Source organism: Globicephala melas, chromosome 14 (assembly GCF_963455315.2).
Source record: "Globicephala melas chromosome 14, mGloMel1.2, whole genome shotgun sequence".
Classification (NCBI taxonomy): domain Eukaryota; kingdom Metazoa; phylum Chordata; class Mammalia; order Artiodactyla; family Delphinidae; genus Globicephala; species Globicephala melas.
Genome location: NC_083327.1, coordinates 70,277,540 through 70,300,812, shown reverse-complemented (window position 1 = coordinate 70,300,812; position 23,273 = coordinate 70,277,540). Strand labels below are relative to the sequence as shown.

Below are 23,273 nucleotides of genomic sequence, written 5' to 3'. Positions count from 1 at the left end.
CTTTCCAGATCCAACAAAAAAGGCATGGTCCACGAAACTGGATCCATGAATTTTAATGAAGCTGGACTTTATTAAAATTAAAAACTTTTGCTCTGTCAAAGAACATGTCAAGAAAATGAGAAGACAAGCCATAGACTGGGAAAAAATATTTGCAAAAGACACATATGATAAAGGACTGTTTCCCAAATATACAAAAACTTTTAAAACTCAATAATAAGAAAACTAACAACCTGATTTAAAAATGGGCCAAATATTTTAACAGACACCTCATCAAAGAAGAAATATAGATGGCAAATAAGTATACGAAAAGATGCTCCACATCATATGACATCAGAGAAACTAAAACAACAATGAAATAACACTACACAGGTATTAAAATGGCCAAAATCCAGAACACTGACAACACCAGATGCTGAGGAGGGTATGGAGCAATGGGAGCTCTCATATATTGCTGCAGGAATGAAAAACGTTACAGACATTTTGGAGGCCAGTTTGGTGGTTTCTTACAAAACTAAACAGTTTGGCGGTTTCTCACTATATGATCCAGAAATTATGCTTCTTGTTATTTACCCAAAGGAGTTAAAAACTTATGTCCATACAAAAACATGCACACTTTGTTCATGATTGCCAAAACTTGGAAGCAGCCAAGGTGTTCTACAGTAGGTGAATGGATAAATAAACGGTGGTATATCCAGACATGAAATATTATTCAGCGTTAAAAATAAATGAGCTATTAGCCATTAAAAGACACGAAGAAAGCTTAAATGCAAGTTTTAAAGTGAAGGAAGCCAATCTGAAAAGTTTTCTTATGTACTATATGATTCCAACTTTATGACATTTTGGAAAAGACAAAAAAACAAACTATGGAGATAGTAAGAGGATCAGTGGTTGGCAGGGCTTGGGGTGGGTGGATAAATAAGTGGAACACAGAGGATTATTAGGGCAGTAAAAATACTCTGCATGATCTCATAATAATGGATGCATGTCATTTTACATTTGTCTAAACCCATAGAAGGTACAACACAGGTACAAACAGCGAACCATAATGTAAACTATGGACTTTGTGTGATGATGATGTGTCAATGTAAAATGAGCAACTGTAACAAATGCACCACTCTGGTAGGGGATGTTGATAATGAGGAAGGCTGTGCATGTGGGGGAGAAGAGGGTATAAGGGCTATCTCTGTACTTTCCTCTCAATTTTGCTGACTCTAAAAAATAAAGTCTTATTTTTAAAAATTCTTAAAATAACTCAAAAGAATTATCGAGTTCTTTTAAGGAATGATATTCTATATCTTTTATTCCTATAAACCAGTATTCATCAGGTAGATATGTCTAAATTTATACAAAATAATGCATAGAACCATAGAAGTCAGTCACAACCACAGCTCGAAGAGAAAAATAAAGAGGTTCAAAGCCATACAGCTAGAGAATGGAACATCAGAGCTACAGGAGATCTGATTTACAGTGCAGGTATACACTAGCTTTTATCGTGCTTCCCTCTTAGAAGGAATGACTGGAAACACAAAAATGAGGTTCAGGTAAATAGAGAAGTAACATGATTTGCGTGGACATCAACCATCAGGGTCTGTATTCAGCAGGAGTAATGTGCCAAGAGTGTCTATTCTTGAAGGAATCTGGGTAGCCCTGGAAAAGACTGGGGCTGCTGGGATGGTGAGTGGCTGTGTAATCACAATCTTCTGACATGTTTAGGAATAGAATAAAAAACCCACTGGGAAACTGAGAAAACCTGCTGCTTTGGTTTGGTTTAGGGATAGGAATAAATGTGCTCTTTACCTCCATTTTCATTTTAAGGGTTTGTATGATTTTATGATTTTAATAATGAGAATTTCTAACTTTTCCTTTTGTCATATTTTCTTTGGATAAAAGATAAGAAGGAGGGCTAAAAGGTGAATGTTCTAGCACTCGCATTAATTACCTTTTGCTGTCAAATACATGGGACTTCCATGGAGAAAGACCAGGACCCTATTCCTCTGTTATGTAGATTGAAAACACATCTGTTCTACCTTCTGTTGGAACCTCTCAGGGTGCTGACTTCTCACTGCTATTCTATCATATGAGGAGAATAAATTTTACACCTACCTTATTCTTAGTATAAAGATAAGGCACCACTTTTTGGAATACCTTTGGCACTTGTTCCATGGTGTCATTATTAACAACGTGGAGCATACAGACTGGAAGTGTAGTATATACTTTGGGAACCAAAGTCATATCTTGAGGAACCAAAAATGTTTCTCTGTAATTACAAAAGCATGAACTTTCCCTTGACATGAATCATAAAGAAAGTTTGAAATTAGGTTTGATGCTAAGAAATAAAAACATAAGTTTAAAGTTGCAAATAACTTAAAAGCGTGCATACTGTTTTCCTTTAAAATTCTTATTGATACACTATTTTGTCATGCAGATGCAAACCTTTTAAGAAATCCCATTTATAAGTAGTTTGTGACTCTTACCTAATAGGCTGTTGCTTCAAAATGAGTAAATTTATTTATATACGGAAAGCGTCTCAATTTATTTTATTATGTTTACCATACTCATAAAAAGATCTAACAACACTTCATAGTCTTCATATTTTGTTTAAAGAAACATGAATAAAAATTTCTATAATATCTCATTTATACATAGCAGATATGGAAGAAATTTTAACTAACTTCTGAAAGCAACTTAAACGTTCATATTAATACTTTTACTACTATCATAAAGATTCATAAAGAAAGCTCTGTATATATGAATATTTCATGCCACTTAAGAGTGATATTACTTGCCAATGTGATAGCCTCACCTGAATACTATAAACCAAGTATTTGGTGGCTGGTCCGCGTAAGTCACAGTGTAGTCAGCAAAAGCAGTCTTAGTTTCTTCATCTTGATAGCATGGATAAGATTCCATAGACTTGCACTTACTTTTAAACATTAGTCTAAAAATGTAAAAATAATTTAAGTACCAATGGCAAAACAACTTTTAAAATAAATTCTATTTACAAAAAAGAAATAGGCAAAAAACAGCATAAAATATCGTAGTACATTGTTGGCTAGATTGAGTCCTTCATCAAATGGGGGCTCGTGGTGCACGGCACCAAAGCAGGAGAGCCCATTCCAGATTAACCATGATGTCTATCAAAGGTGCCCAAAGTTATTTGAAGTTCTTAGTCAAGAGAGAACCTAATTCATGATCTGAGGAGTAACTGAAATTTATAGATGGGAAATCAGCACTAAAGTTCAACCTATAAGGGTGATGAAACTAGAAGCAGGCAAACTAGCAATAAAACTGGGTGGAAGCCACTGAAGGTCTGGGGTTGACTGGAGACTCAATACTAGAATGGAGTTTAAAGTGAGGAATGGATTTGGAAAAAAAGACTAAAAAAACCCCTGAAAATAGAGGCCACAAACAAGGGGAGAGTGCCAGAGTTTTCCTTCTACATGATTTCTGGTGCAACTGAGGTTTCTCCATGTTTGACCCCTGGAAGCCTGTGGCATATTCCAGAACACGATGGAAGTGATGAGAGAGATCCTCCAGGTCCTGTACCTCCCACTCTGCCAGGAACCGGACCCAGCCTCAGTAGCACCAGGAATCTCAGGTCTTTTATACAATGTCTTGGGTATTAGCTGGGACAGAAGCTATAATGGCCATAGGAATGGTTCTCTGTTAGAGGTCTAGACAGAGCTAGAGGTGCTCTTGGCTTCCAGAAGGTGGATGGCTCAACTGTACTGTCACGGGGAAGCAGAGCCATAGAGATCCTCACAGAGGATAGGATTCACATGCTCCATTTGATCACTGGTCTTTGGTGGTGGGAGGAAAATGACAGGTTTATATTCGGAAGGATTTTTAAAAGCTTTTCAAAATAATGACAAGAACAAAGACCAGGGCAATTATATATTCTGATTCTTCTGGGGCAGTCCTGGTGTAGGCTCATATCCCTGGCATAATTATTAATAGTGCTCCCTCATTCGCTGTCAAAGTGTCCCAGTTTGGTTGATAAATAACCTGATCACCCTCACTAGGAAGTATGAGGTGATGGTCAGTCAATGCAGAGTACCCCTGTCAATCATATGGGGGCTGGCTGAGTCTAAGTGCAGGAGCTGGCTGAGCCAGTACAGGAACTAAGCAGGCCACATAGGGAACTGAGTGCAATCGTGGGTCCCACCACGATTCTAAGAGAAGGGTGCAATTTAAAGGCTTTCCAGACTGTCACTGTTTCCATCACACGTTCTACTATTTTTCATATACCTCAGGAAATTCTAATGAGTATAGGACCATCAAAATCCTGATGTACCATGTGGAATATCTTAAATGACCCATAGAGAGATATCCCTGACATAATCAAAAGATATAGTTTTAACTTTGCATCCTAGGACACAGAGAAAGTTATATTGGAAAACTGAGCCTTGCCCAAAGTCAACTGTTGAAGTTGTGCCCCTACAGGTCTGAGAATGCAAGGCTAGACTCAAGGACCTCAAAGTTACTCATGTACTACTACTAATAATAGCAATATTTATAATAGCTAATGTTGTGTAATGGCTCAGTCTGTAGCATTGTGCTAAATAATTTTCCAGGATTACCTTAATTTATCTTTTCAGCTTTATAAAGGAATGAAGTAGATATTATTATCCTTATATTACAGATGAAAAAAACTTAATTTTATGTTCAGAGAGGATAAGAAACTTACCCCGGGTCACACATCTGATAATTAGTAGAAGTGGGGTTAGCATTAGGTCTTATACTAAAAGATGTGCTTTAGACCGTGTAATTAATGCCTTCTAGGATGAGGAGGTAGCTTTGGATGCTCCTGACATTTAAGTTTAAAGATGGGTGAGACTTGTGAGTTTCATCCGTTCAATAGATTGGGGTGTGCAACTCAAACTATTGAAAGAGCATGACCAATATCTGCATTGGATATTCGCTGAGTTTCTTTCTGGGAAATGCTCTTGGCTATGGTAGAAGGAACACATGGAGAGGAAAGCCAGCTCCCTGAAGGAGTTATGCCTGTGTTTCAAATACACCTCCATAGTGAACTGACCTGAGTCCCTAATAGGGCAACACATGATTTTAGCACTCCATTTGCATGAAAATTAGGTGTAATTTCTGGGCCAGAAATCTTCCTCACAATGTTGAAGCAGTTTGGAGAAGGAGGTTCTTCATGCTCTCTGTGTCTGTCCAAACAATTGGGGTCTTAGGCAGAAGAGTACCCGTTTTAGAAAACAGGCTTCTGGAGCAAAAGTTTAAACAAGCTGAATTATCAGGTGATAGCAGTATCCACAGGTCAGGACTTGGGTGAGGTGAGTGAGGTACTCACTCTCAGGGTTGGGAAAATACAAATTTGGATTTTTTCCAGATTAAAAATTTTGACATTTGGCTCATCATGAAATTTTTTTCATTAACTTTAGGTTTATATGTTTACATGCATAATTTTCTGTTTGTCTCTTGCTTATAAATATAAGTCCAATCGTTATTTCATTTTGACCTTGTATCCAGAAACTTTTCTTTAATTTTCTCATTAATTCTAATAAATTCATGTAGGTTTTCTGGCATTTTCTACATATATAACCATGTTGCCTGTAAACAGTAGTTTTATTTCTTCCCTTCAAACTCTAGTGATTTTATTTTGCTTTATTGCCTTTTTGCCCTTCACAAAATTCCAGGACTATCTTGAATAGAAGTGTTTGGTCAGGTGTCTTTGTCTCATTCTCAAACTTAAGAAAAAGCTTTCAAAATTTCACCACTAATCATGTTTGTAGTAATTGCTTAAAAATAGTAGATACCATAACATATTAAGGAAAGTCTTCTCTAATCCTAGTTTGCTAAAAAATTTAAAATTTTTGAATTTTTGTTAAATTTTTTCAAATGTTTTTTTCTGAACCTAGCCAGAGAACTGAGTGATTTGTTCCTTTTCCCTGTTAATGCGCCAAATTGATGAATTTCCTAATGTTAAACCACTATTACACGTCTTAGATTGGGAGAGCCACTTGGTTATAAGGTATTATTCTTTTAATATAATTCTGAGTTTGATTTGCTAATATTTTATTACACTTTTTCATCTAATTTCACGAGGGCATTTGGTTTGCAATTTCACTTTTTTTTACTGTCCTTGTTGAGTTTTTTAAATCAAGGTTATGAGTTGGTAAATGTCTCCTCTTTTTTTCTGTTCTCTGGAATATGTATAAGATTAATTTTATTTCTTAAATTCACTTGTGGATCCATTAGCATATTGCTAGCGAATGTATTATGTATCCTTGCCCTACCAGTGTTTCATCTAGATTATTACTTTTACCATTTCTGCAATAATGCTAGAACCTTAGAACTCTTTAAAGCTTATTACCCAACTTCTGCGTTTTGCATTGCTAAGGTTAAGAATTTACTCGTACATATGGCTCTTAGTGTGATTGTCCTTTGAAAATAGTGTGTCTTATTTCTCTGGTTACTTTGAAGGTTTTTCTTTTGGCCTTTGGTTTTCAGCAATTTGACTACGATGAGCCTGGGTATGGTTCTCTTCGTGTCCTTCCTGCATGGAGTGTGCATGCAGAGTCTCTTGAAAATATGGGTTGATGTATTTTATCAGTTTTGGAAATTTATCAGCTATTATCTTTTTACATTCTGGGACTATAATGATACAAATATTAGACTGTCTAAGCATGTTCCCCATGTCCCTTAGCTCTTTCCTTATTTTCCACTATTTTTCTATTGACCTATCTCCCATTTCACTAATCTCTTCCTCTATTCTTCCTGATCTGCTGTTAACTAATTAAAAAGTTTTAAATTTCAGTTGTTAAAAATCTTATTTATGTAATTTCCATTTAACTGTGTTTTATTAATCTAGACTTTTAATTTATTTTCTCTTTCTTTAACCTTTATTTTCTTGGGCATTTCCATAATACTTACCTTTAGAGATTTGGTCTGCTAGCTCCTACATCACCAAGTGGTCTGCTTCTTTTATATATATATATATATATATATATATATATATATATATATATATATATATATATATATATATATATATATATATATATATATACACACACACACATATATATATATGTATATATATGATTTTCTCTTAGTTTTTTCAGATTATCCTGCTTTGAACATGGTTTGTGGTTAAAATGCAGTTTTCCTAAGGCTCAATCTACTTCACACTTGTCCCTGTTTCTAGAATGTTGTCCTCCAGGGATTTCAACTGACAACTTTCATTGTTTACTGGAGTCCTCTCCCCTAGCAGGTTCTAAACTCTAACTTTTATCTCTTTAGCACCGAAAGACTTCAAAAAAACTCTGTTTTGCTTCTCAGAGGTTTTATGCTTAGGGTATTAGATAAGTGCAATGAAGACAAACAAAAAGTAGGAAGTGTGGAAGTTCAGAAGCAATGGTATGTTTCTAGCTGCGATGATTAGGAAAAACTCAACAAATATAGTAGCATTTGAACTGGAACTTATAGTAAGATCATTACACTGCTTTACCTTAAGAAAGGTACATCATTAGGTTACTGTAAGAAACAATAAGAAAGGTTACAATAAGAAACATCATTACACTGCTTTACCTTAAGAGAGAAATCGCATATTGTTCTATATTTTGTTCCAGTACAGCCCAAACTTTCTGAAGAGTATCTGCAACACTGGTATTTTCCTTTGTGCCTAAAAATAACAATAAAAAATAGCAATATCAAGGCTGTAAGGTGCCTGAAAAATCATTTTGTTCTAAGCCCTCCATTTACAGGTGAGGGAGTTGAAACTCACCAGTAAGGTAATATCCAAAGTCTGAAGCTTTACTAGAAGTAAACCATGTTTAAAACATAAAGCTATGAACCTCTAGTCAAGAGCTCTGCTCACAATTATATACTGTTTCCCTTCATCTTTAGTTTAAAAATTATAAAATGCTCTTTGATCTAATTGAAGATACTCATCAAAGCATTTACAATGAGAGATCATTTATCACACCAAAAAAAACCTTATGAAAGCTCTTGTGTCAGAAAAAATAATCCATCCAATTTTTCTAAAAAACAATGGCTAATAGGATCTCACTGAAGCTTAATCTAAAGCATAATCCACGAATGGCTTAAGAGCTGATTTGGCAAGAAAAATGCAAATCCATAATAAGTGCCTCGAATTTAACATGTCAGAAACTGACTGTTTTTCTAATTATCCTAATTTCTTCACAGTACTTACTCATATCTGAAATCAGTATCTTAATATATGTACTTTCTGCTATATGCCTGTGACCACTACAACACAAGATTCATCAGAGCAGAAACCTTGTCAGTTTTACTGATTTCTTTCTATAAGGCCAGAATCTAGAACAGTTCTGTGCACACAAAAATTATTCAATAAATGTGTTGAGTGAAAGAATGCAAATGCTATTGAAATATTATTAAGCTGCTGATTTTTGTCTTTATAAAGAGAAAACAATCATTGTATGAATATAACTTTTACAGCATATATGGACAACATGTGTATGTTACCACATATTTAATTGGATGAATTTATAATTAGTTTTTTTCTGATAGAAAAAAATATAAAAATCAAGCGACAGCAATATTTTTCTACCACAAAACTATGCAATATAGTTTGTTTCTTTTTACACTTGTGTATCTATAGTTTTTACTGCTTAGATGAACATTTTGATATTTCTCATTAAATGTTTCAGAGATATGTTTACAACAAAATGTCTCAAAATACTCAAAGAATTCTATTGGAGGCAAGGCTTTTTCTCTAAAAGCGTTAACAAAAATTGCAGAATGAAAATAATTGAATATAATTTTTTTGCCTCTGCATGTATTATTTTGAGCTGTTAAAATAGACCTCACGAAAGTTTACTTCATATGCATAAATATATTTGATTTAATAAATATAATAATATACTTTAAAAGCATTTTATGCCTTCTAAATGTATGTCACCACAGGCATATGTGGAAGCTTCTTCATTAAATTCATTCATTCATTCACTCATTCATTCATTCGATTCTTTGAAAAATGGTCTAGAAATGTAAAAACTGTCCATGACTTAGCTGAAATTGACTGCTAAAGCATTCTGCTAGGCAAAGGGGATGGATGGAGAAAAAGGCCAGTTTCCTGTTTTTCAAAGAACGCATGATAGATTGGGAAAATCCAGCTGATCATTCCTTCATTCCTTCATTCTCTCAGCCAGTATTTGTTGTGTGCTCAGTCTGTGCCAGGCGTTGCACTATATTCCAGGAACAAAAAAGCACGAGTGCACTGACATGCATCCTGAACCCAAGGAAATTCAATATTGATAGAATTAAAAAGAATCAGCTGAGCCGTAAAGTAGAATGACTCTAAAATGCTTTTTGTTAGCACGTAAACAAATATTCATCCTTATTTATGCAAGTTCATTTTATAAATGATTGAAAGAGTATACCTGGTGTTCTAGCTTTCATAAGTAATCTGACGTACGTCCCTCTCCACAGGGCTTGAATTTTAATTGCTGCTGCTACTTCCTCAGGAGAATACTCTTTGTCACTTATTGGCACATTACATTTAACATCTAAGCATTCCGCTGGAAAGAGAAAAACAAACTTTGGACTGAAAGTTATATCTAATCTCTACCCCAACTTTCACTGCCTTTAACTATTAAAGCCCTCTAATGTATAAAGTGCCACAACGATAGATTTGTTGTTATATTTAACATTGCCTTCTGCAGGTGGTTCTTTTTTAGAATATAAACATTCTGGAGAAGGGAAACACTAAATATTGACACTTTAGTGAACTAGTGTTGATTCCTATGTGAAAGTAGCATGAAGGTTCTTTAAAATTGAAAGAAAATGTTAAAATGGTGGGAATAGAACATCGGAAGAGGAGGAAATGAGGGTTACTTAGATCAGAGAATCTTCCCTGAATTACTCCAGTGCTACTGTATATATAGTGATTGTCATGCTCTTTAAGGTCAGGAACAAATAAAACTGGGAAATTCTGGGCTGCCCTGGATGTATGTGGGACAGGGGACACACGTCAGATCTTTGGAACCTTTTGAGCTTCTCAGGGCATAGCCTGAACTCTACAACTGTTAATATAGACCCATTCTACCTACTCCACAAAAATTTTGAGTATACTTTTCTCAAATTATTTAGTCCATATAAGGCTAGGAATTCCTTTGTCACATAAATATCTAAAATTAATCAGTACCTAAAGAAGCCTCTTCCAAAGAAGAATCAAGTAAGTCCAAGTCCAAAACCATAGCACGGAATGCAAATTTGAGGTTGGGAAGAGGTTTTGCTATTTGAGCTTTTTTCATTAAATGCCATAATGAAATATGAAAAACCTGAAAAAGATAAAATGCACTAGTATATTTTTTAAATCAAGAAAATACCCTTACCTGGCCAGAGAGGCTCTAAAAAACTTGAGATACTCTAAAAATAAAAACTATGTATTTCTCAGATATACACACCATCTAGCAGAAGACTCTTTGCAGACTCCCTCATCTGGTAAAAGATGAAAATTATTTATCATTTGACTAATTTTAACTTAATAAGCTTTAATCACCACAACGTTTATAATGTACATTCAATTAAAATATAACATTAAATGGATTGAGGAGATATAGTGTAAGATAAAAAATAAGGTTCTTATGCCTAAGCAAGTTAAATACCAGATTTCTTTTATCCCAAGATGCCACCCATTATAAGACACACTATTAGTTCCTGTGCTTCAAGAAAGAAAATATGCCACTCAAAGTTTTTAATCACTTTCGTGTCACTTACGAGTATTTAATTCCTATTGAAAAAGCTCTTTTAAATTTATTTAGGCATAACTTTTTCATCATGTATCACACTTAAACGTACATGAAAAAATAAACTACATAAATTGGTTAAGTATTCTGAAAACTTATTCATACTCAAACTCCTACTCTTGTAAATCACTTTTTGTAAACACTAAACGTGTGTTTTGTTTGTTTGTTTGTTTTTTTAAACGTGTGTTTTTCTGTGCAGTTTTGTCCTTCGTGTTGTCAAAGGCTTTGAAAATGCACCGTTGCCTAAAGAGTGTTCTCCTTTTCTTCCTGGGGTTTTTCTCAAGCCACCAACCCTCATTCAGGAAGTGCTGATGCTGAGTTGTTCTTGATCTCACCAAAGAGGACCACTGGAAGGTTTTTAGACCGCATCCAGAACACATATCCCTTCTTCCAAGTTTTTTTTTCATGGCTTTTATCCTGAAATGCTGATGGATTCCATATATCCAGTCATACCACTGGGAATAACAACCAGCCACTTGCACATTTCTGCTTGCTTACTTGTAGCTATTTACATGTTCACAGGGAGTAAAGTGCTTGGTGAATTAGGTAGGGCTCCTGGGGCACTATTTGTGGTGACTTTCAGCCAGTCATACCTCTCCCTCTCTCTCTTTTCCTGAGCCATGGGGGAGTCATTCTGGTGTGAGGAGAACCCCTTTCCCTTCACATTTCTTCGAGAGGCTCTACCATGCCATTTAATTCTCTTCCCCTAAGGATTAGGCTTTTGTCAAACATATTTCTTTTGAAACGGAGACGAGATGAATTCTTATGAACAAGTCCATGTCCATGTGTGTGCAGAGAATTCTGGAGGTCACCTGGCCAGCAATGATTGTAAGGAACCACCAATGATAAGACACTCTGATTTCATTCTGATATTAAAGGGGAAAAGCAATGTTCGTCTTAGAATTGGTGAAATACAGTGCTCTGCAAAGGCATATGACTATTGCATTTCCTGCTTAGTCTACATTTTCTGACAACTCCTCACCTCTCTTCATATGTATAGAAACAGGGACCTAGTCCCACAGTCTGTATCTGTACCTGCCCCATCAGCTAGCAATGGTGGACAAGCCTGCGAGCAAGCATCTAACCCAAGCTGAGCAAATCTTTGTCACTTCGGTCAATATTTTTTTTTTTTAATTTTTATTCGAGTATAGTTGATTTACAATGTTGTATTAGTTTCAGGTGTACAGCAAAGTGAATCAGTTACACATATACATATGGCCACTCTGCTTTAGATTCTTTTCCCATATAAGTCATTACAGAGTATTGAGTTCCCTGTGCTTTGGCCAGTAATTTGACACCAGGATCAAGATATTCTAAACTGGCCTTGTATGAGAAAACAATATAAAATTCAGGAGCCGTGTTTTCCATGATGTGAACTTAAGAGGAGAGAAAACATGTTTATAAAGAGAAAAAATGGAGAAGACAAGTTCTGAGGGCCTTCTTTTCCCTCTTCAAAGTTCCTCACTGAGTCATTCCTGTTCTTATGTGTCCAGAAGATGTCCCTGTATTGTTATAACAAATCAGCACATCCAGCTCCTCGTTGTGGCTTAAATAAGCTAGATGTGTCCTCGTGACATGCCTAATAAAATGCCCTAAATAGTTCAACACCTAAGGTAAAATTTTTTTGAAAAAATCATGATAATGTTAATCCTCATACTCTCTGTTACAAATTAGTGTTCAGAGTCTTTGGTGATACTGACATTTGGTAGTGCTTGAGTCTGGTCTACACGTGAATATGGGTGACAACAGTGAACTCAGAACCGTGGGCAGTAAGTGGCCAGTACTCTTAATCCTTCATTAAGACACATGCATGCTAGAGAGTGGGGAATAAATCTTACAGAGATTCATGGACTTACCACATCGGTGGAGATTTTAGGAGTCCAGAAGGCTAGGCATGCTGGGACATCCTCTCTAAGGTAAAGGCCAAGACATAACTAAGAAAGAGGCCAGTGCTTGCTGGTCCTCTCTGCATTTGGGCAGTAGAATATTCTGCTTTGGGGAGTATTATTTCAGTGCATTCATTGAGTGACTCTGAAGACCATCAGCTTTGAGTGGGATCCAGTGCAAGAGCGGCATCTGCAGGAAACTTGAGCATCCCAAGAAAGAAAGATCACCTGGTCCAATTCTGTTGTAAACATACCACTGAAACACCTCCCAGCAGATGCACAAATGTTATTTACTACTGAGAGAGTCCTTATGTATGGGATCTTTATAGTATGATGCACCTCATCTGTCTAGAATTGTTTACAGTAGACAAATTTGGAATCGATTTATGGAGCATGGCTCTCTGAAAAATGTCATGTAACTGTGTAATATACAAGTATAAAATGGAGATGTTTCATTACCAGAATAGCTCCCTTTTGTGTAAGTGATACATGCACAAAGACCCCTTACATATTAGATCTGGGCTAGCACCAAAAGGCCTATACAAAAGTAATCTTCATAGCAGAGATGGTGACGACGAATGGGCCCAACAGTATGGGCTCTCTTTCACCCAGGCTTAGCTGTCTCAACTGTCGGTCGCAAAAACTGACTCATTATTTAATATGGTATCGTCCTCCGGGGTGTACAGTCAGTTACTTCATGACAAGTTGATATCAGTGGACTTCTGTCAAGGAGGGGTGGGCGGTGATTCATCCTTACTAGAATTGAGACTTACCTAAAATATGAGTTTGTTTTCCCTGTATTTGGTGCCTCTGCCAGCATTGTTATCTTAGGGGTTACAGAGACATGGATCCAGCCTAACATTCCCCTTGGACCAAGGATCAAGTAATACAGTGAACATTTAATCACTGGGGAATGTTTGAGACTCACTGGTCCTAACATATACCAGAGAAAGGATTGATAAAATTCCTGGCAGATTGGAAAGGCATATAAAAGGCTCAGCTAAGAAGCCAGCCTGGTGATGACATCCTGCAAAACTGAGGCAGTAGTATCCTCCAGAATACAGAATATTTGTATAAAACCAAAGATCAATACACAGTACTATGACTGTAATAGCTATAATATACTGGCCTGAGGTTCAAAAATTAGAAGTAGGAGTGGCCTCTCTCACCATCATTTCCAGTGATCCACTTTCAATAATTAGTGTTCTCTGTCCCCACAACAGGGACTTTCTGTACTGGAGGACCTAATTCCTGGGGGTGGATAGCAGGAAATATTTTCACCAGGGAACACAGTATGATTTACAATAAACCTAAATTCTGATATATTCCTAGTTGCTTTGAGATCCTCATCCTGGTGGACAAGCAGGAAAAAAGAAACTAATATAATGGAGTGGTGGGAGAATTCATCCTCATTGTCATGAGGGGCTAGGTTTTTGCTACATAATGGGTACAAGAAGAATTACGTCTGGATTTGCTGGGACACTTCCTGGTGCTTCCACAGTGAATGCTTAATTACAACCATCTCAGCCTGATGAGAATAAGGCAATCAAGGTCTGTACCCATCAAGATTGAAGGTCTGGGGCACCAACCAGGCAAGCAGCTAGAGCAGCTGGAAGAAAGGGAAATCTAGAATAGGTGGTAGAGGAGAGATGTTGACTACCAAATCTGGCCTTAGGCCAGCTGTAGCAGTGGATACTACAGCTTTCTTGTTATATATAATTTGATTATTTATTTATTTTTAGAGCTTATGACCACCACCAAGAGCCATCTAGAGCCACCACCTTGAGGACTGGATGGACAGAATTAACTTAAGGACCGATCAGACAGTTAAAGAGGTAAGTCATGGCAGATTTTTGGAGACTGCTCATGCCCGAGGTGAGTGGTTTTCAACTGGGAATGATTTGTGTCCCAGGTAGGGTTGACAGATAAGATACAAGAAACTGTAAGGGCAAATACCAGTTTAAACAAAAGACAATTCTCCTTATGGAAAATAAGGGAAGAGACTCTTCCCCTCCCTTTTCTTAGAGCATTCACTTTAGAAAACTTATAATTTTAAGTTCTCTCTCTCTCTTCTTCTTTGAAATATATGTAAATATTTTTAAAGGCTAAATAGCTATCTTGCCAGCTTTAAGATCCAGGAATATCTTTCTCAAGGACCTGGAAGTCATCTCTTTGAAATGTAATCATCAAGGAAGATAGCACCCCAATCCCCCAGTTTCTGTGGAAGGGGAGGAACCTAACCTTGGTGGGAGGCTCCCACCAACTTGGAAAAATACCTCCTGCCATAAAGGCATGAGAAGTTTATGTTTCTTTTGGATAAACCCAGTTAGGTAATGCAAATGGTCACTCCAAATAGCAGGTGACTTTAGGATTCACTATGTGTAACAAATGGTGCTATCAAATCCCTTTACTTAAGGGACTAATTATCATTTATCTTGAGAACATGTAGGTGGTGGCAATATCTGCTGGGCTATACAAAAGGGTAAGGTTTCTTTGGCTCTTTGCTATCTCTTTAGCAGATTGCCCTTGACGGGTATCACATTCTGGTTTAACGCTTATTCAACAATCTTCTGTTTCTTCTACCTTTGTGGAGGTCTTCCTGGTTTGAAGGAGATTCTGTTTTTAATTATCTATCCCCAACAACACCTTATACCCAGTTAAAGTGGAATAACAGGGAAAATAAATTTTTAGTGTAATTTTTAACATAAGTATGTGCTATATATTGCACATACTGTTTGTTTATATGAAATTAAAATTTAATTGGGTGAAATGACTCTAGACAGAGACCTTGCACCCTTCACAAACATTAACTCAAAACGGACAGTAGACTGAAATGCAAAATGCAAAAGTATAAAATTCCTAGAAGATAACATAGGAGAAAATCTAGATGACCGGGGTATGGCAATGGCTTTATGGATATAACACTAAAGCCAGGACCCATGAGAGAAAGAATTGATAAGCCGACTTCACTAAAATTAAAAACTTCTGCTCTGTAAGGAAAATGTCAAGAGAATGAGAAAACAAGTCATAGACTGGGAGAAAATATTTGCAAAGGAATACTTAAAACTCAATGATAAGGAAACAAACAACCTGATTAAAAATGGGCCAAAGACTTTAACAGATACTTCACCAAAGAAGATATCCAGGTGGCAAATAAGCATATCAAAAGATGTTCCATATCGTATGTCATCAGGGAAATGCAAATTAAAATGAGATACCACTACACACCTATTAGAAAGGCCCAAATCTGGAACAATGACAACATCAAATCCTGACTAGGATATAGAGCAACAGAAATTCTCATTCATTTTGGTGGGAATGAAAAATGGTACAGCCACTTTCGAAGACAGTTTGATAATTTTTATAAAACTAAACATACTCGTATCACATGATCCAGCAATTACACTCGTTTGTATTTACCCAAATGAGCTGAAAACATATGCCTTCACAAAAACTTGCACACAGATGTTTATAGCCACTTCATTCATAATTGCCAAAACTTGGAAGCAACTAAGATTTCTTTCAGTAAGTGAATAAATAAATAAACCGTGGTACATCCAGACAATGGAATATTATTCCGCATGAAAATGAAATGACCTATGAAGTCATGAAAAGACATGGAGGGAACTTAAATGTGTATTTCTAAGTCAAAGAAGCTAATTTGGAAAGACTACATACTTTATGACATTCTGGAAAAGGCAAAACTATGGAGACAATAAAAAAGATCAATGGGTGCCAGGGCTTGGGGGAGGGGAGAGATGACTAGGCAGAACACACAGGATTTTTAGGGCAGTGAAACTATTATATATGATACTACAATGATGGATACATGTTATTATACATTTGTCCAGACCCACAGAATGTACACCAAGAGTAAACTCTAGTGTAAACTGTGGACTTTGAGTGACTGATGTATCAATGTAGGTTCATCGATTGTGACAAACGTACCACTCATGGGGGGTGTTGATAAATAATGGGGAAGGCACGTGTGGCGTCAGGGGATAAGTGGGAACTCTCCATACCTTCTGCCCAATTTTGCAATGAACCTGAAACTACTCTAAAAATTAAGTCTTTAGTAAAACAAATTTTAACGGGGTGTCCTGTATTTTAATTTCCAACTCTAGCAACACTGCTCCCCAGGGGACCCTTGACAATGTCTGAAATCATTTTTAGTTGTGACAACTGGTATTTAGAGGATGCAGGCAAGCCATGCTGCCACTGACAGGTCAGGACCACAGCAAAAATCATCTGGCTCAAAATGTCAGTAGTGTACAGGGGGTACCACAAAGGTGTTTTGCTTCACTCCCTCAAGGCTTTCCGTAAAGCCAGGATGCTACTCAACCCCAAGAAAGTGTGAGGAAATACATACCCCTGAGAGCACCCATCTATCAGTGGATAAACGTTACAATCGCCTCATCCTCTAGCGGGACCTTTCTAAGGGATGTCCTACACAGTTTATCAGGATTCCCTGGAGCATTGAGCCCCAGTAGCCCACAGCAATAATTACCACGTCCTTTCATGAATATTCTCCTCTTTCTCATTTCATTCTTCCTACTCTCTCGATTCTGCTTGCTGACGTCACTTCCCAAATAAACTGTCTTCATCCAGAACATTTTCTCGGCTGATTTTGGGGGTCATCGAATATGTGAAACATTATTACAAACAGAACATACTCTTCTAGGAACATTACAGCCTGAACACGCTTACCCGGAAGTGCTGTGCAGTTAGTTTTTTATCCTGGAGGGGAATAGGGTAGTGAGCTGTTTGTAGATCCTTCAGGGCTGCAGAAAGTTTAGCCTTATCTTCGAAATTAGCGATGCCATGTCCAACAGCTTTCAAAATTGTTAAAGCCCGCTCTGTAAATCGGTAGCTCTCCTGTGAAGACAAAGCATAGCGGTCAGCCTCCCTTTTGCTTATTTAGGTGTAACTAGGTTTACAACAATTTAATTTCTGTTAATATATTAAACATCTGTTATATGACTAACTCAATAGTTATATGGAGGACTTACTTGATCAAAGCATTTTGCTAGGTGCTATGGTCTGAGGGATATAAAACAAGGAACATGATTCCTGCTCTAGTAGGAACGCATGGAAACAACACCTACCTCACTTTGGGGGCCAGGGGAAATTTCCCCACAGTATGAATATCCAGCCTTTGTTCTGAAGAGTGTCTAGGAATTAGTCTGACAGCTGTGTGGAGTTCGACGACTGAAGGGCAGAGAAGTGTTCAGGGAGAGAGCAATAAAATAAAAAATACAAGAGGGTAAACTAGCGTGGGCTGCTGGCTCCCTTCTGCTATAAACTCTGAAGAAGCGATAAAAACAAGGAGATAGGGATGTCAGGAAGGAACTTATTCTTTTAAATGGAGAAAACACTGAGGTGTTTGCAGATTATCTTGACTTGTGTGTGGTGGGTAGTTGGTGGCTGGTGGAGAACTTACTCAGAGCAGAGGGTGCTTGAAGGAAGCACGACGAGGGTCAAGTAGGAGGAAGACGTTGTAAAGTCTGTTTTTGCCCTTTCCTAGGGGCACCATGGTGCAATCATTGCTCCACGGTTCCCTGCAGAAATTTTGAGGAATGGTATGAAAATGGGGTGAGAAACTGTTGAGAACAGATGAAACTGACTTGCCACCTTAACACATTTACTTCTTGCTGACCTTCTCCCAACCTCCCCGAAGCCTAGGGAAACTCTCTTCTTAACGGTGTTTCTCCCTGAGATAAAACCATGACCAGAAAACTTGTCTGGTTAAATGGTAGTTTTGGGAATGATCATGTATGGCTTTGAGGAGCTTGAGTCTCTCTGTTCTTGGGCCAGTCTATATCCCCTTTTGCTTCTTCATTAGAACTGAAGAATACTGGGGCCTGGATGTAAGCCCCAGTAATTTTTATAAGATGGAGGAGTTGGTAACGCCAGGGAAATATGAGTTCACAGACTAAAATAACTAAACACCTAGGGAGTTAAATCACCTAAAGAAGGAAACAAACTGCTTCCATGTCTTGGCTATTGTAAATGGTGTTGCTATGAACATCGGGGTGCACGTGTCTTTTCGTGCCTTTTTGAATAAATGTGCAGGATATATATCCAGGAGTGGGATTGCTGGATCATATGGTAGCTCTATTTTTAGTTTTTTATGGAACCTCCGTACTGTTCTCCATAGTGGCTGCACCAATTTACATTCCCACCAACAGTGTAGGAGGGTTCCCTTTTCTCCACACCCTCTCCAGCATTTATTATTTGTAAGCTTTTTGATGATGGCCATTCTGACTGGTGTGAGGTGATACCTCATTGTGGTTTTGCCTTCCATTTCTCTAATAATTAGCAGTGTTGAGCATCTTTTTATGTGCCTGTTGGCCATCTGTATGTCTTCTTTAGAGAAATGTCTATTTAGGTCTTCTGCCCATTTTTTGATTGGGTTGTTTGTTTTTTTGACATTGAGTTGTATGAGCTGTTTGTATATTTTGGAAATTAACCCCTTGGCAGTCGCATCATTTGCAGATATTATCTCCCATTCCATAGGTTGTCTTTTCATTTTGTTGATGGTTTCCTTTGCTATGCAAAAGCATTTAAGTTTGATACATGCACCCCAAGGTTCATAGCAGCACTATTTACCATAGCCAAGCAACCTCAGTGTCCATCAACAGATGAATGGATAAAGAAGGTGTGATATAGCTAGTGGGAAGCAGCCGCATAGCACAGGGAGATCAACTCGGTGCTTTGTGACCACCTAGAGGGGTGGGATAGGGAGGGTGGGAGGGAGGGAGACGCAAGAGGGAAGAGATATGGGGACATATGTATATGTATAACTGATTCACTTTGTATAACGCAGAAACTAACACACCATTGTAAAGCAATTATACTCCAATAAAGACGTAAAAAAAAAAAAGTAAAAAATCGGTAAGTTGAAAACAAAATAGCAATATGATTTAGTTCAAAATCTTTGAAAATAAGGCACAAAAAAAATCACAGTTGCTCAAAGATTTACCAGTTCAAAGTTGGGTAGCACGACATCTTCATCCCCGACGACAAAGGTCACCATGCTGCAGATGTGTATGGAGTGCCCCACGGGGGAGTATGCGGTGAAGAGCAGCATGTGTCTCCTAAAGAGAGAGGACCGAGGGTTTCCTTTGTTGTAGTCCTTGCCTCTGTTAGCTTCTTGATGATACTTTGTGCTCAAATAAGTCAAACGTTATTAAGGGCTGAATTTTGTAACACAGATGAGGTAAAGACTGATGAATTTTTCACTTTGAAAGAACCCTCTGAGATCATGGAATCTATATCTCACTGATTATGCTGGACAAAAAACGATTACAGTAAATGACAAACTTGCACGTGTTGGAGACATCTCCCATAAGCTGCGGACACGTTGCGAAACACTCGTCTGGCTTTTTCCCCTAACAACAGTAATAATTCATGTTGGCCTAGTGCTCTGTAGATTTCATAGTTTCTCACAAATGCATAATTTCATGTGTGTTAATTGTGTCTCTCCTACCAAGGTTGCGGCATCAGGGAGAATACTGAGAGCATGTCCAAAACCCACCTGTCTAGAGCTTAGACAGAGCTTAGGCTCTGTCGGGGGAAAAGCAGATAAAAATACTAGATTCTTTATCAGTTCCCCATCCTTGGTTGTCCTGATGGATGAGCACTCAGACAGAATAATGATTTCTGGGAGAATCTCTCCATACCAGAGTTTTTAGGGAAGATGTGAAAGTATAGAAGTTTTAAAATTCATTATTTTTCTAGAAATATTGGACGCTTGCCACAGATTATCCTAGCATTTCATTTTGTTGCTTGGGCTTTGCTTTTGTACAAGAGCCATAGCTTTTCGTTGATCACATAGAATTATCATGATTGATCTTGGGAAATTCAGCAAAAATATTTATTTCATCTGAAATATGAGGTAATATTTTGAATTTTATTTATCAAAATCATGAAAACTTTTCAATTATACACATTTTCTTTAAAATGAGAAATGTGATGTGCTTAACCAATTTTATCTTAACTCAAAATAGAACTACAGGTAAAATTAAAAACAAACTACAGGTAAAACTACAGATTTGTAGGGGAAAATGCTGTTTCTCAATCTGTTTTTAAATAAAATCATGGTTCTTATTAAGGAATTGAATAAATTTTACAATAAAACAAAAAAGATCTTTTTAATAAATTAATTTTAGGAAATGCTGAGTTAAACAAGTTTAAACTGTATTCTTTACTAAAGAAACAACCAGATTCTTTAACAATTATGAATCTTCCAAAAGGTACAGCATTTCTTCACTTTATTTGTTCACAGAATTATTTTTCTCAAGAATCACGATGATAGACCTCTGCTTTATGAAATTGCTTCAGGAAACAACATATTAGATTCCATATTGTTTCATTATTTAGTAGTCAAAAGTTTACAAGTCTTCAAATAATTCTTAGTATGGGAAAAATGAAGTCACTCCATACCCAACAGGCAGGCGAACCACTGTAGCCTTGGTGGAATACGTGTGAACTGTCACAACAAGATCACGTGGCCTCAGAGATTTCCAAGAAACTCTCTCAACTGTAAGTAGTCCAGGCTGTATGGGAGGGCTGTTCTTTGTTAAAGCTTTAGGAAAATTCAAAAGAAAAAAAAAAACATATATATATATATACAGAAATTTGACTGTGAGAGTATAGTTGGCTTTCACTGGTATTGCTTTTTACCAATAATGACATTAATAATATGATAATAACAATAATATTAACAACAACAACCAAGAATTAGATCTATTCTGAAGACGTTCATAAAACATTAGAAACTACCTGAGTAAATAATTACTGGAAATAATACTCAAGAGGAATCAAGACCTTCTTCCCTCCCTAGCCTACTTTTCTCCTCATAGCCATCCCCTCAGCTGAAGAAACCAAGAATGACAAAGTTAGGAAAGAGAGGACAGATAGGGGTATTTCACTGTAGTATACCACTGCTTTTCTTATGTAGGGCAGTAATAACAATATCCCACTAGATACAATTTTAAAGGAGGAAAAATACCACATCTGGGAAAATGAGAGATCTTCCTAAGATAGTGGCAAAGCAAGGGCAAAAGATGCCACTGTTTATTTAAGTTTTGAGCTTTGATCCTTAGCTTTGTGTAGAAAAATAATTACCAAAATTTTAAATTAATTAAAAATTTTATTTAATTTTTATAAATTTAAAATTTTATCTAATTAAACTTTAATAATTTTTTTATCTTGAAATTGATAGAAAATAATGACTCCTCTTCATCAGCAGCTGAGAGCAGAAGACTTCTTACCCTGTTTCCAGATAACACTCCAGCTAGGGACGCAAGGCCACCCATGGCCTGCAATACCTCTATGCATTTAGAGTTTCAGTGTTCTAGGACGTGGTGTGGCTTAGGAGCTCCTGGTGAAGTGGACATACTAAGCTCACACCACTGAAGTCTGGAAAGTTTATTCAACAAGTATTTATTGTCCACTTGCTGCACATCTGACACCATTCAAAACATTGGGTACATCCTGATGGAAAATCATAGTCTGTGCCCTCAGAGTGGGCAAAAAATTCAATACTAAGCATTCAGCAAATATTTGTACCTGTACGGTGTGAGGTACTGCTAATTTGAGTTAAATATAAATGCTTTAGTAAAATAAGCCAAACGAAGAATGCTGTTTTGTGCATATGTGCATGTGTTTGCAAGAAGCTGGCCTTAGAGAAGAGAAGGAACAGTCCATCTGTTAGAACAGGAGGGAAGGGTGACAAGAACTTGGGAGAGTTCATTATGAGAAGATGAGTGGGTCATTTCCAATTTCTTCTATCTCTTCAGTGAAGACAGCAGCAAGGTCATCAGCTGAAAATGAGGAAGGATGAGAGTGGGAGTTGGAGATTTGAAGGCAGAGAGAGAGAGAGAGATTTGAAGGTTCGAAATAGTCACTCATGAGAATGAGAGCTGGGAGAATGAATGAACTCAGGAAATGTTGGCAGTGCTTAGGGGCTTTGCTTTGAGATTTGTGGTCCTCAATTTAAAGTGGGGCTAGGTAGTAGGATTTTTTTTTTTTCTCCAGTTACACTCAGCTGTTCTGATGAAACCCCAGGTTAGGCACAGAGATACCTTCAACCAATATTAGGATTTTGCCAGGAGTGTAAGATGAGAGGGTAAGAAGAGCACTTGTGTTGAGGGCATATGTGAGGATATAAATACAATCATGGACCATGGAAACTACGTTGGGAATAAGAGAAATAAAGATGTGGGGAGAGTGGACACAGAAGAAGTGGTAAGGTTGAGGGATGGAGATCCCAGTTCAGTCCAAGACCTGTAGGGGTGGGAGTTCTAGAAAGAGCGAACTGGAGATTCAGGGGTGGGGGTCAGAGGACTTGAAATTTGATTAGGATAATACAGTTATTGGTATAATAACGTCTAAAATATAACCATGAAATTAGGGGGCCAAGGTGGGATGGAGGAAAAGATCTTTGGAATTGTCAAATCAAAGAAGAAAGAGTTCATGATTTTCAATAGATTTTGAAAGAATCAAGAATGATAACATGTGGGACTTCCCTGGCAGTCCAGTGGTTAAGACTCTGCCTTCCAGTGCAGGGGATACAGGTTTCACCCCTGGTCGGGGAGCTAAGATCCCACATGCCTTGCAGCCAAAA

At 37.3% G+C, this 23,273-nt stretch overlaps 1 protein-coding gene across 1 annotated transcript in view; it reads right to left on the bottom strand.

Annotated features, from left to right (window-relative positions):
* ADGB (androglobin) overlaps positions 1-23,273 on the bottom strand; it is a 138,814-nt gene that overhangs the window by 45,062 nt on the left and 70,479 nt on the right. Inside the window, exons 17-24 of the mRNA XM_030853230.3 lie at positions 21,089-21,230; positions 19,626-19,740; positions 17,351-17,518; positions 10,154-10,289; positions 9,390-9,527; positions 7,555-7,648; positions 2,804-2,938; positions 2,104-2,257 (exon numbers count right to left, since the gene is read on the bottom strand). Of these exons, the coding sequence (XP_030709090.1) occupies positions 2,104-2,257; positions 2,804-2,938; positions 7,555-7,648; positions 9,390-9,527; positions 10,154-10,289; positions 17,351-17,518; positions 19,626-19,740; positions 21,089-21,230 (1,082 nt within the window). The remainder of the gene's footprint in view (positions 1-2,103; positions 2,258-2,803; positions 2,939-7,554; positions 7,649-9,389; positions 9,528-10,153; positions 10,290-17,350; positions 17,519-19,625; positions 19,741-21,088; positions 21,231-23,273) is intronic.